At 35.4% G+C, this 12,537-nt stretch overlaps 1 protein-coding gene across 2 annotated transcripts in view; it reads right to left on the reverse strand.

Annotated features, from left to right (window-relative positions):
• Nucleotides 1–727: 727 nt before the first annotated feature.
• EDIL3 (EGF like repeats and discoidin domains 3) overlaps nt 728–12,537 on the reverse strand; it is a 415,090-nt gene continuing 403,280 nt past the window's right edge. The window contains exon 10 of one of the 2 annotated variants that reach the window (XM_073887730.1): nt 728–4,466. In XM_073887730.1, coding sequence (XP_073743831.1) covers nt 4,317–4,466 — 150 coding nt within the window. In that variant the 3' untranslated portion in view covers nt 728–4,316. The remainder of the gene's footprint in view (nt 4,467–12,537) is intronic. The other variant, XM_025866595.2, reaches the window with a different exon arrangement.

Consider the following 12,537-nt stretch of genomic DNA (forward strand, 5'->3'; position numbering starts at 1 on the left):
ATTCTTTCTTTGTAAAGACAGATTTATCATTGCATTCTGTTTCAGAGCAGTTCAGGTTATTTCCAGCTAGCAAAGTGGCTTAATCCTCCACTTTACCTGCTCAGGTAAAAGAGCCGTTTTGCATTTTGAAGGCTAGAGGCAATATTTTGCACAAATAACACACTAACTCCATTGTTAATATTGTTTTCAACTGGCCTTAGGGAGGAGAGATAGAGAGCACTGCATCACCGACAGGAAAAATTAATGTTTCTTTACCAAAATCTTTACTTAAAATCATGTACTCACAGTTGAAGTGCTAGATGTTTTAAACTTGTAGGTTCTACAGAGAGAATATCTTCCATTCATGATGTTATCCCTAATTGATTTTTAAAACAGATTCCAACAGGGTCAGACTTTCCTCCTTGGAATTCTAAATGTTCCTATTGTTTCCACATCTTGAATCAGTAATTTTAAAAGCTTCATAATTGAAAAATTTTCTGTTGAGTATTTATTCTATCACAATGAATTTTTACCCTGTGTAGATGTTGTCCTGATTCTTTATTGGCCTTCTTAAGTATATATTAAATATATGATATTATATATATATATATATATATATATATTTAACTTAGTAAAAGCATATTTGTATATGTTTGTGTATGTGAAAAGGTGAGGTAAGCAATGGAGGCCCACTGAAGCATTCACCTTCAAATGCAGTTAAAGTAGGGGAACATGAATGACTACATGAACACACATGACAAGTTGATACCAAAATCTCTCAGAGATTCACTGAAACTCAACTAAGGAATCAACATCTAATAGCTTACTTTTTTTTCCCTAGATTTTTGAATCTTAAGAAAATATCTAAGAAGTGGGAAGAACACAGACTTAATATTTTACCCATGACTTCCAGAGAGGCAAAAACAGGGCTTATGAAGAAATCAAGTGTTCTGACAGTCTTTAAGCAATAGCTGATGTTACATGGGTAAATATATTATTAATATTTGTGTTATTGCTTATTATTGACTGGATTGCTTCATTATGCTCCTGAGAATCATGTATTTAAAAAATACTAGAAGTGCTAGCAACGGCATGTGATTAACAACGGGCAGATCAATCCTGGAACACAAAACTTTAAACATGTATGAGGCAGAAAATGACTTTGCGCTACCAGTATTCTAATAAATTTTGCACAGCTAAAAGGAGTGGGAGAAATGCACACATTTTAAAAATTTTGGAAAATTGAGGTTAGCTGTTATCAAGGGGTATTTGGAGGCTATTGTAATTTGTTTTTTTATGCATTTGCTTAATTGTCTTGTACAAAGAAAAAGTACATCAAGCATGTAGTTAAGAGTAGTGGGCATTCAGACAATTTGTGTATTCTTACAAATGTGTTTAATTACAACTGCTTCAAAGGTATCCCAGATTTTCAAAAGTTTTATTTTAAGTTTGAAGACTAGACAAGGTCATACTAATTTTACAACATCCTACACGATTTAAGTCTATATATAAAGAAAAAAACCAACATTGGAATATTACACAGCTTGAAAGTTTGCAAAGGTTATTTGTGTCTTAGTAACTTCTGTACTTACTGACACATCAGACGCCAGCAGTATTGTTTCATAATTTGTTGACTAGCAAAGATACAATCATTAGTACCCTAAGTCTTCAAAGTTCACACCAATCCTTCGAAGCCATTCAGAAAGAGAAAGTCAACCCTGAAATTAGAATTAGTTACTATGATAAGTGCTTTCAACAGGACATAGATAAAATGGAGATGTTTAGAATGTTATTTCATAGATTATAAAACTAGCATATTATAGCTACTCCATATAGCGAAGACTTAGGTGATTTTTCTGTGTGTTCTGCTTCTAAGATTTCATTTGTTTTAGGGTGAATTTAAATAGAATAAATTTGTTTCCCTTCGGTGTCATTGATGCAAATGACACAAAAGCTACATACTACTTCACAGGAATTGTTAACATCACCACATGTGGGAATCCCTTTGTCTTCACGAATTTGAGGCATCGTGGGACAAATAGATACCCCGCTGGTCATGCCACATTGGTGAAGAGCGCAGAGAGCAGAGAGAAAATGCACAGGCAAGAGAGAGCCACTCCACTGTATTTCTAAAAGGTAAGAAGTGTAAGTTTAACAAACTCCCTTTTAAAATATTTGTTTTGTAAGTTTAACAAACTCCCTTTTAAAATATTTGTTTAAAAAACTATCAATAAAATAAAATTCAAAACATCACAAGAAGCCAGGAATAGTTTTGAGAAAGTAAATCATTACAAAGCATTACTCATAATTTCTAAAACCTACTCTGTTTGGAATGAAGAATCGTGCATAGTCTGCAAAGGAAAACGGCTAGAAATTTGGTGGGGCAGTAGATGTTTACAGAAATAAAAGGCATTGGCTAGACAGTAAGTGTGTGTGTCTTTTTGGACCTAAGTAATTATTTGTCATACAACTTTGATATTTAGGAAATTAAAAAGATTTAATTCTTAATTTTAAAGTTGTCTGAAAAAGGCAATATTGGGACCTAACAATTTTGTTTGTGAAAGATGCTGAAAAATGATTACCGTTTCAGATGCTTCCAATCAACAATTTCATAAGAACCTGAAGTAGAAAGCCCATGGGCATCGGAAAAATGTGTGGCCAGCCAGTCCTAATTTTACTCTTATTAAAAACACCATTATGATTGACTTTCCCTTTAAATTCTTCACTATGATTGAAGACCACTCCATATATACATCATTAAGAAATGCTGTTAACACATGGACAGACAAGACAGTAACAGTCTAGTGGCTTTTGTTATGCAGCACAAATAATAGAGGGGAAAAAAAACAAAACAAAACCAACTTCTCAGTTTTGCACAGGACCTTAACATTTCATACACATACTATACTTTCTTTTCCAGGACCCTTAATTTAAAACTCCAATAATTCTGTGTCTAAGCCTTATAAAATAAATGCTTGTAAAGCTTATAAATTAGATGTTGAGGACTATTATGGAGGCAGTGTGAACTTTAATTTGAGAAACATGTCAATGAAACCTCCATTATCAATAACAAATTGTTATGATAATTGCTTATTTTTTCAGGACCTCTGAAGCAAAATAAATAGAAATCAATTTTCATCTTAAAATGATCTATTACATTGTCATTAGTAAATACTTTTCACAAATAACTACACAGTGTGCTTTCCTGGGAAACTGCCACCAGTTTCATTCAAGTCTCAGTAAAGTTTTAGTTTCACAGGAAATGCAGAGATGAACAAAGAAATGATGAGTATGCTTGGCCAGGCTCTGCAGCACTGTGTTAATATTTGTTTGCCAAAAAAATTTTAAATGGACAAAGAATTCATTATTGTATTATTTTAAAGATAAGGCTATGTAAATACTGTCAAAACAAAGTTTTAACTTCTGGTTTAAAGGGACATAATACTATTTTGTTGTTGTTTATATCTTGCAAAATGGTTGTAATGGGTTTTTTATAAAGGAAGTATTTGGAAATTATATAGTTATAGCTTCCTTCAAAAATAGAATTGCAGATTCAATCTACTGATATTAAATATGATCAATCTACTGATATGCAATCATGTTCCATATATATGTATGCATATATATATGCATACATATACACACACACAAACATGAAACTTTTTGGCAAATAATAGGAAAAAACTCAATTAGAAAAATATAGGACTTAGTCAATATACAATATAAAGAATATAGAATAGAATGAAAAGGAAAAGGATCACATGATATATTTGATTAGAAATAATGAAAGTAAAATGAGAATTATAATATCAATTAGTACTGCATGTAACTGATTCTTCAAAATTCGGTTATAAACACTGACAGTGTTCGGTAGGCACAGGGAAAACAATTATGATCATGTGGAGTCATTACAGAAGAAAAAAAACTTATTGCTAACATTGCAGTGTTCCTTTTATAAGAATTAGCTGAGTATTGATTATAAATGCTCTATCAACTCTTGCTTTTATTTGATAATTATGAGATTTTTTTTTTACCCTTGCTATCAAAAGAGTGCTACTTTCTTTCCTTAATATATTTCAACCATTGAGAATAATTCAGAAAACAATGACAAAAGTAATGCACAAGGTAATGTGATGTTGCTTAAGAAATTTAAAACAATAGAAATTAAAATTAAACCATTGAAAAGGCAGGCTTAGACCTCCTGAAAAAGACAGTGGACATAATTTGAGCATTTTTTATGAAAAATCCCATTCAGTTTCCTACAGAGTTTGTACAGTTCTTCCCACGGAAATAGTTTTAGGGGGACAGAGAAGAGGGTTGTGGGGTGTGGAGGCTCCTTACTCTTCCTCTGTACAACCCAGCAGCTCCGAGCGCAGCGTGATCCTCCCATACCAGGACCAGGGGAGGATTCTGATGTGCCGTGCATAGATGGGAGGGTCGATGACGTTTTTCCTGTGGGTATCATTGTCAAAATTGCCCTGGAAAACCTAGGAGAAAAGAGCGAAGAATATCAATCATACCGCCTTCTTTTGCCTGGGAATTATTTTTATCACTTTCTTGTTTGGAATCTTTTTTCCCAAACATGGGATTTTGATAGCTAATCATGTTTTTCAAAACAAATTATTGCAGCTACTTTTTCATGGACATTTTAAAATTAAGTTGTCGGAGCGCCTGGGTGGTTCAGTTGGTTAAGCATCTGCCTTTGGCTCAGCTAAGGATCTCAGGGTCCCGGGATTAAGCCCTGCTTTGAGCTCCCTCCTCAGCGGGGAGCCTGCTTCTCCCTCTGCCCCAACCTCCCGGCTTGTGCTCTCTCTCTCTCTCTCAAATAAATAAATAAAATCTTAAAAAAAATTGTCAAGTAATGTTTAAAGAGTTAAATAAGATGAAACTGGGCATCTAAGGCAGGAATACATAGATTTATCATCTTCATCTGCCTATCAGGTTTCTTTTTAACGCAATAGATATTTATTTCTTGCTTCTGTCACAGGCTGGTGTTGGTCAGGCAGCTTGCTGAAGGTGCTCTCTTTTAAGGAGTTGACTCAGAGATCCAGGCTGCTTGCAAATTGTAGCCGTCATCTGAAACAGGTGGCCTCCACATTGACAAAGGGCAAGGTGAGAGTTGCTAGACTGGGTGGGATGTTTTAAAGAACATAGTATAGCAGCAGCTTACATCATTTCGAGATACATATCATTGACCTTAACTAATTATATGACCCCAGCCCAGCTGCTTGAAATGGAGAGGAGCACATGGGTATTTGGCGAGGACAACACTCTCTATCACAGTGTCTTTTGCTCACTTCTCACACAGACAACAAAATTAACCCATCCCCAAGAGAGAGAACGCAATCAGTGCTATTTTGAACTATTTTTTTTTTTTTTTGGTTTCTATGTCTATTCATTCCTGGATCCCTGCAATACTGTTTGTGATCATTGTGACTTATAACATCCTGACATGTTGGCACTGGATTCTTCTCCACCATTCTTTTGTTTCAAAGCTTTTTTTTTTTTTTTTAGAGCATTTATGTCCATTTTTTTTCTCCAAAGAGACCTTGATAATAACTTTGCAAAGTGCTTGCTTCAGAAAAAACAAAACCAGAATGCTGGGATCCTGATAGGAATGACATCAAATTACACATTACTTTGGGAGAAATTCATGCATTCATAATATTTAGTCTTACTTGAAGATTTCATCGTTTTTCATCTACGGAGCCTGCACACTTATTATTGAAGTAGTTTCTAACTATCTTATACTCATATTTTCGTTTTAGCTCAAATAGGATAATGAAAAATCTCTTCAGACTTTCCCCTTTTAACTTTATGAGGCATCTTATAATTGGAAGATAATTTCTTTCTTGCTTGAGATCAAAACTTGACTATATCGCTAAAGGGAGACCTGAAACAAAAATTCCCCAAAGGGGGTAAAAAAAAAACTCCATCACCACATGACAGAATATTTAACCCATATCTTTGAACATTCTAAAATTAAAGGGAATGTTTTAAAAATGGCCTTCTAGAATAAGTTGGTTCAGTCTCAAATGATCACAAAAGGTCTCCTGGATAGGGAAAAATAAAGATAGCCTCTCAAAGGCATTAGACAGCATGGCACTGATTAATGGAAGCAACAGACAAGATGGGGTAATCTTCCTGCTGGTTCCATGGAAAGATTATGTGTCATTGAGGGCAAATGCGAAGTGCCATCCCCATCCGGTGGAGAACAATTTTTCAACCTGACACAAAATATATCCCCAAGGTGATTTTTGAATAAATATTTGCTGAAGAAGAGAATACCGAACTGTGCCACATCTAGAATTCATCATCCTGGCATATCTGAATCCATTTTCATTTACTAGGAATTTTATCCTCAGCAATGCTCTGGCTTTGCATTGACCAAGCAAGAACTAATTCTGGACTTAAATGTGTTACTAAATAACAGTGTCTCAGTTAGCAGAAGCTCACATGGATAGGACATACCACACAGACACTCACCAAAAATCCTTAAGAGAGGTTGTCATTGCAAAAGCAGAAAATAAGAGAGTACCTTCTATGGTTTCCTGACCTTCTCTCTGACATATGATGTTGGATTCAAATGCTTCACTGAGACTGTGGTGTTACAATTTAATACAGAATCTTAAATCCAATTTCATAGCCTTGCTAGAGAACTTAAGGTGTTTCTTTGGAATAATAGAACTTAAATTCATTAACTTTCATCACAAGATCTATAACAGTACAAAATATAGTGTCATACCACTTCTTGGGAAGGATACTCAGTAAGAAATAATTTTCTTTTAAGTCACTGGTCTTTAGCACAAGTTTCAATAAGAAACTATCAACCCAGAAATAAATAGTTGAACTATTATACTTATCCTTTATAATGGAGAATACATTTAGAGAAACTACATCAGCTCTGAAACTGCATTCAACTCTGACACTTCGGATTCAATTCAATCTGTGAAACTCACAGATATTTGAATCTCATTAAAAAGATTAAATGAAGTTTCATAAAACAGTATAATTTAGAAAACAAAAATTTTCACAGAAAAAACAGCCACAAGCTACCTTGGAATCAACCAAACCATGGCCTAAAGGTAGTGAAGAGCCACTTTTATTTTTGGAAGTCTTTCAGTAATGACACAGCAGAGAACACAAAGCACATACTTGCAAATTCAAGCATGACATCTTGTACTTGCTGTGCAAACATGTGGCCCAAGTACTGTTTTCTTGTCTCCAGCACTAGGAAGATCTTGCTTAAGAATGCTAGTTCAATGTTTTATCCAACAAAGGAATGCAAACTCAGTATTTTTAGTTAACTTTTAAAAATGTGTAAAAATTCTAGAGACGGGCTTTCTATATACACACTTCAGAGATAGGAGCATCTCAATTGATACCAAAGTCTGGAAAGACTGATGGAAAACATTATATCTCCATAGAGAGGGGAAAAGTTGTATATGAGAAAGACACTGAGAAACTTCTAGAAAAGAATATGTATATGCTTCAGTTTCAGGAGGAGGCTTAGCAAATTAGCTGATGACAAGTTTGCTGATGTACTCAGACATGACAATGCTTAGGGATCTCTCAGGCTTTTCCCAACATATGGGCCCTCAAGAAAAAGGTGCCCAAGGTACTTTGGAGAGGCTTCTACAACTACAACCTAGAGGATAATAAATAGAGAGAACTGCCATTGCCTCCATGTGTCTGAGATCTTGGATTCTGCTTTTCAGCGTCAACTCTCCTGTGATACTAGTTAAAATTCAAATCAGATTCCAATGAGGTTTCAAATCTCAGCACAGAGAGACTGTCAGATAAAACAATTAAATGTTGCTTCGAGCAACGTTTTAATATTTTTTGTAAGATGAGACTTGTCATTCTTCATTAGGGACAATGGTCTATCCAGGCGAGAGCTGATGTCATCAATGCGAGACTGCCAAGAAGGCAGGGTTATCCTTTCATGACACTGTCAGACAGCTGGGGCATACTCAGCTTCTCTTAGCGGCCATGACCTATAACTGCCTTTCACAAAAGTTGTGGAATCCTTGGGGGGATTTCTTGCACATACTATTTATTTAGAATGTCATCTGGTCTGTGAAGATATACTTCTTTTTATTTGTCCTAAAAAATGCGTTAAAAGATTTAAAGAGAGGGGCGCCTGGGTGGACTCAGTTGGTTAAGCGCCAGACTCTTGGTTTTTGCTCAGGCCACGATCTCAGGGTCCTGGGATCAAACCTCCCCCACCATGGGGGCTCCACGCTCAGCAGGAAGTCTACTTGAGATTCTCCCTCCTCATCTCCCTCTGCCCTTCCCCCTGCTCGAGGCTTCTCTCCCTCCCTCCCTCCCTCTCTCTGTCTCTCTTTAAAATAAATAAATAAATCTTTTTAAAAAGAGGTTTTAAAGAGACTCCCATTGTTCTAACCTTTTGGAATTTATGTTCACGTCATCCAAATACCAGCAGTTTTAAGGATTTTTAGATAGCCTCCCTGAGCTCCTCAACGCTAATGAATCAGTATTTTAGCAAGGTCTCAGGTAACCATCAGTTCATCCCTAGGCCTTTTGGTCTCCTCTTTCTAGCATTTGAATCCAACATCATATGTCATCATTTGGTCTCCTCTTCTCTAATCAAAAGAGAAATAATGAAATGTGGAGACTAGAACTATAACCGGGATTCCAGATATTGTGAAAATACAAGGGTCGAATAAGCTATTGCTTGCATGTGCTTGGGCAATGGTGTCAAACATACCATTGGCTTCATTGCCTATGTCTGTACACTGATCTGATATCCTTAAAGGGTTAACGACAAAGATAAAAATCCATTACCCCAGAGCAGCATTTGTGTGTGTGTGTGGGGGGGGTGGGGTGGGAGGGAGGAGTGGAAAAGAGAAAAAAAATTTATTCAGCATATATAATTTCAATTATTTATTCTTTCATCCAGAGTACTTATGAAGGAGTTAGAAAAGAACAGTCTTTTCCAACTCTGATCCCTGAGAAACACTGTTTTTATGTAATTCCACCCATAGAGTAGAAGAATCTGAGACTTGGAAGAGAAGGTATAGATCTGCCAGTACCAACTTTCCTCTAACATTTCTGACATGGGACTTCCCACAATGGTGACACAATCCTCAATATAATAGGGTAGGTACATATTTAGACACTTTGAAAGTCTGTCCTTTCATTAGGCTGACACACGCCTCTTTCTAACTGCCATCTACTGATCCTAGTGCTTTATTCTCAACAAGCATAGACGATATCTATCAAAAGAAAAACACTTTTAGATACATTTAACAATAATTAACATAAATCTCTCAAAAACTCAATATAGTGCTTTAGGCTAAACATTTGTGGTTGCTTAAAAAATTCCTCATGTAAGATGATTTTCCAAATTATCATTTTGATTGCATTCCATTGGATACCCTCTGGTTTAACTATGACTCGATTAAAGGGTGGTATTTATTCGGACATAGTACGCAGTAATGACCTGAGTGACTCAAAATATAGAGTGTACCTTTGTTATGGATACAGTACTTCTATCAATGCAGTCTAAAATTTAAAACTATTATATTACACTTTCGGTCATGATTGATGACTAATGGTCAAAATAAACTTGGAACTTTTTCATAGAATTTCTCTTAAGCCAGGTTTTTCCCAATGTTTTACTTGTAAAATAGATTTATAGTGGATGTAGACATTTATATTTATTCCAATTTCATTTCATTTTATTGAATCATGACACTTTAAAGATAGCAATTCGTAGTTAAGATTATGATCTTTATTAAAATAGTGGAAATTTAGTGGACATAGGATTTAAGTATCTATTTCATAAAGTAACCATTTATATATTATGTGAGTATAAAATCTGACTTTTGTGGGTGATATAAAGGACTTACACTTATTAGTTTATGGTTCAGTATCATAAAAATCATTTTTATATACTTACTATTAACATTTAACATGCCTTGAATTTCTGTCAAATATTTCAGTTACAACTTGAATCAATGCTTTAATGACTTAAAGCCTAAAGCACAAACACAGTATTTATCTATTTGAATAGTGTTTATAAGAGAAACTTCAGTTGTTTCTCATTCTATGACTTTTAGGCTAATTTACAACTTATGTTTTACTTTTCCCTGTATTAAAGCATTCCAAAAATCACAACTTTTCATTAAAAGGTAAAACAAAAATTATTGTGTTAAAATGTATAGAAAATTGTTAGTGGTATGAAGGTATATCCCATTAAAAAGAAATCTTATTGGAAGTTTTCCATGTATGAAACTTCTGTTAGTGACTGGATATAAAAGTCTAAAACCAAAGTTTGATTATTTTAGCTTACACAGACTCTAGCTATTATTCAGCGAATTCAATTTTCTAGGAAAATTTATCAGCATCCTGAAACCATTTCATGATTGAATGGCTGGTGTATCATTCTTGATGGTTTTCTCTCCAATCAATTCCACTAAACCAATGAAACTCTGTAACAAAATTAGTCTAAATATAAGTACATTCTTTCTGATGTAATAAGGAAACAAGAAATCAGTTTCCAGGTAAATTCCAATATTCTAGGAAATGTTCCTTGGAAAATAGTGCATATTGAGAATCACATTCTAACAAGTGCATGCACACATAAAGAAAGGCTTTGTTGGAGATAGGAGATTGTGTTAACAAGTCTACATTGATCATCAGTCTGCAGCAGAATGAGTTGGGGGATGAGCTCTCACTATAGGACATCCCAACAATGATACAGCAAAAATCCTCATCCACAGAGAGGAACAGGGAGCTGCCTCGGTGTGTTCCAACCCAAAGCATTCTTGAATAGAACTACTGCCCTCCAAAGGTGCAGATTAAAGGCCATAGTCAACCAAAACAATTTATCAGCAGGTGAACCTATCTGCAAAGTTCAAGGTGTGTCCAATCTAGTATCGTCATAGTGATGCAGACATGTGTCATTCCAGTGAGGAGAGTACGGTTCATACAGGTTTGTATAATATGAGTGTGCAGTAAAATCTTAACCTTACCCAAAAGGAGGTCTGACCTTTGCTTTCAGTTCCTGGGAGATAATCTCTAAACCCTTAGAAAGTCCTGAATGATTAAGACTGTCTTTGTTTACATGGGAACCTTGGGCCACACCAGATAGTCTAGGCTAACAATGTAATTTATGGTGGGGGCATTGGACCAGCTTGACCACCAAAGGGGCTGGAGACACAAGTCAGCCTTGCAGGCAGTAAATCATGTCTACGTGACTGAGCTTCAATAAAAACTTTGAACATCAAGGCTGAGGTAAGCTTTCTTGGTTGGCAATACTTAGTGCATATTGTATGTCACACATCATTGCTGAGAGAGGTTAGCACTGTTTAAGACTCTGAGAGAGAACAACTGAAAGCTCATGCCTAAAACTCTTCTGGATTCTGCCCCATATCCCTATTCTCTTGGCTAATTTTAATTTGAATCCTTTCACTATTATAAACTGTAACTGTAGGTATAATAGTTTTACAGGAGTTCTGTAAGTCCTTCTAGCGGATTATAGGACCTGAAGTGGTCTTGGGGAACTTTGAACTTGCAACTGATGTCAGAAGTGAGAGTGGATTTGGGAACTCCCGAACTTTGCAATGAGTAATTGATGTCGAGGGGTTATAGGTTTCACAGAGGACTTTTTGATATTTGTTAACATTGATTAGTCTGAGAAGGGACCTCAACTGTCTGAAAGAATTGTGCCCCAAACTTCCTCAACATTATGTGCCAGGCCTGTCAGAGATATCCAGGCTTCAAAATTAATTGTGAACTTATTATTTTCTGATTCTTTGAATAAATCCTAACATGGCAACCTATTGAAATTTATTTATTGTGGCCCTTGAGTACACTTTCTAAATCTTTTATTCTTAGGTTCTACTCTCTCTATTTTACTTGCTCTTTTTATTTTTATTTTCTGGGTGATACTTATTCTCATGAACATAAACCTAATAAACATATCAAACAACTAGTGTTACTTGTTCTTTTTCATATTTCAGTAACAAAACAACTCAACGCCTTTATTCTTCTGTATTTCTTTAATATCATTCTGCAAAAGCTTATACATTCCTTGGGGAATATTACTTTGGCCATCTACTAGGGATTAATTTGAAATCCCCTGGGAAACTGGCAGGTTTTCTGAAAGCTATAGAACATGGTGACATATATAAATCATTCTGCACCATATTTCATATTGGATACCAATTTCTGTCTGTGTCCCTTTCAAAATGTTATTTTGTTCCACAAGCCCTTTAAAAATCTGGACCCTGGTTCCTTCAGAGATTTGCTTCCCAAGCTCCCTCAATGAAATTATGAGACTTTCAAACTGCCTATCCAAAGACTTAACTTCAAAGGTCCAGTTATAGAACATTTTTGTTTGATGGGAGAAGTAAAAAGAAAAACATGGGGACAAGTTCCATGTCTCTCTTCCACTAGTGCATGAATCATTTTAAACCATTAAAATGAATATATGGATTCTTTGAGAAAATGAATTCCACTCCCATTGCTGCCCTCAGGAGATTTCTTGTGGCTCTGAAGTTTGCTCTCTTTTGTAATTATGTAAAAATT

The sequence above is a fragment of the Callorhinus ursinus genome, unplaced genomic scaffold (assembly GCF_003265705.2).
Source record: "Callorhinus ursinus isolate GAN/ISIS: 27379988/994484 unplaced genomic scaffold, GSC_fseal_2.0 scaffold3, whole genome shotgun sequence".
In the NCBI taxonomy this organism is placed as follows: Eukaryota; Metazoa; Chordata; class Mammalia; order Carnivora; family Otariidae; genus Callorhinus; species Callorhinus ursinus.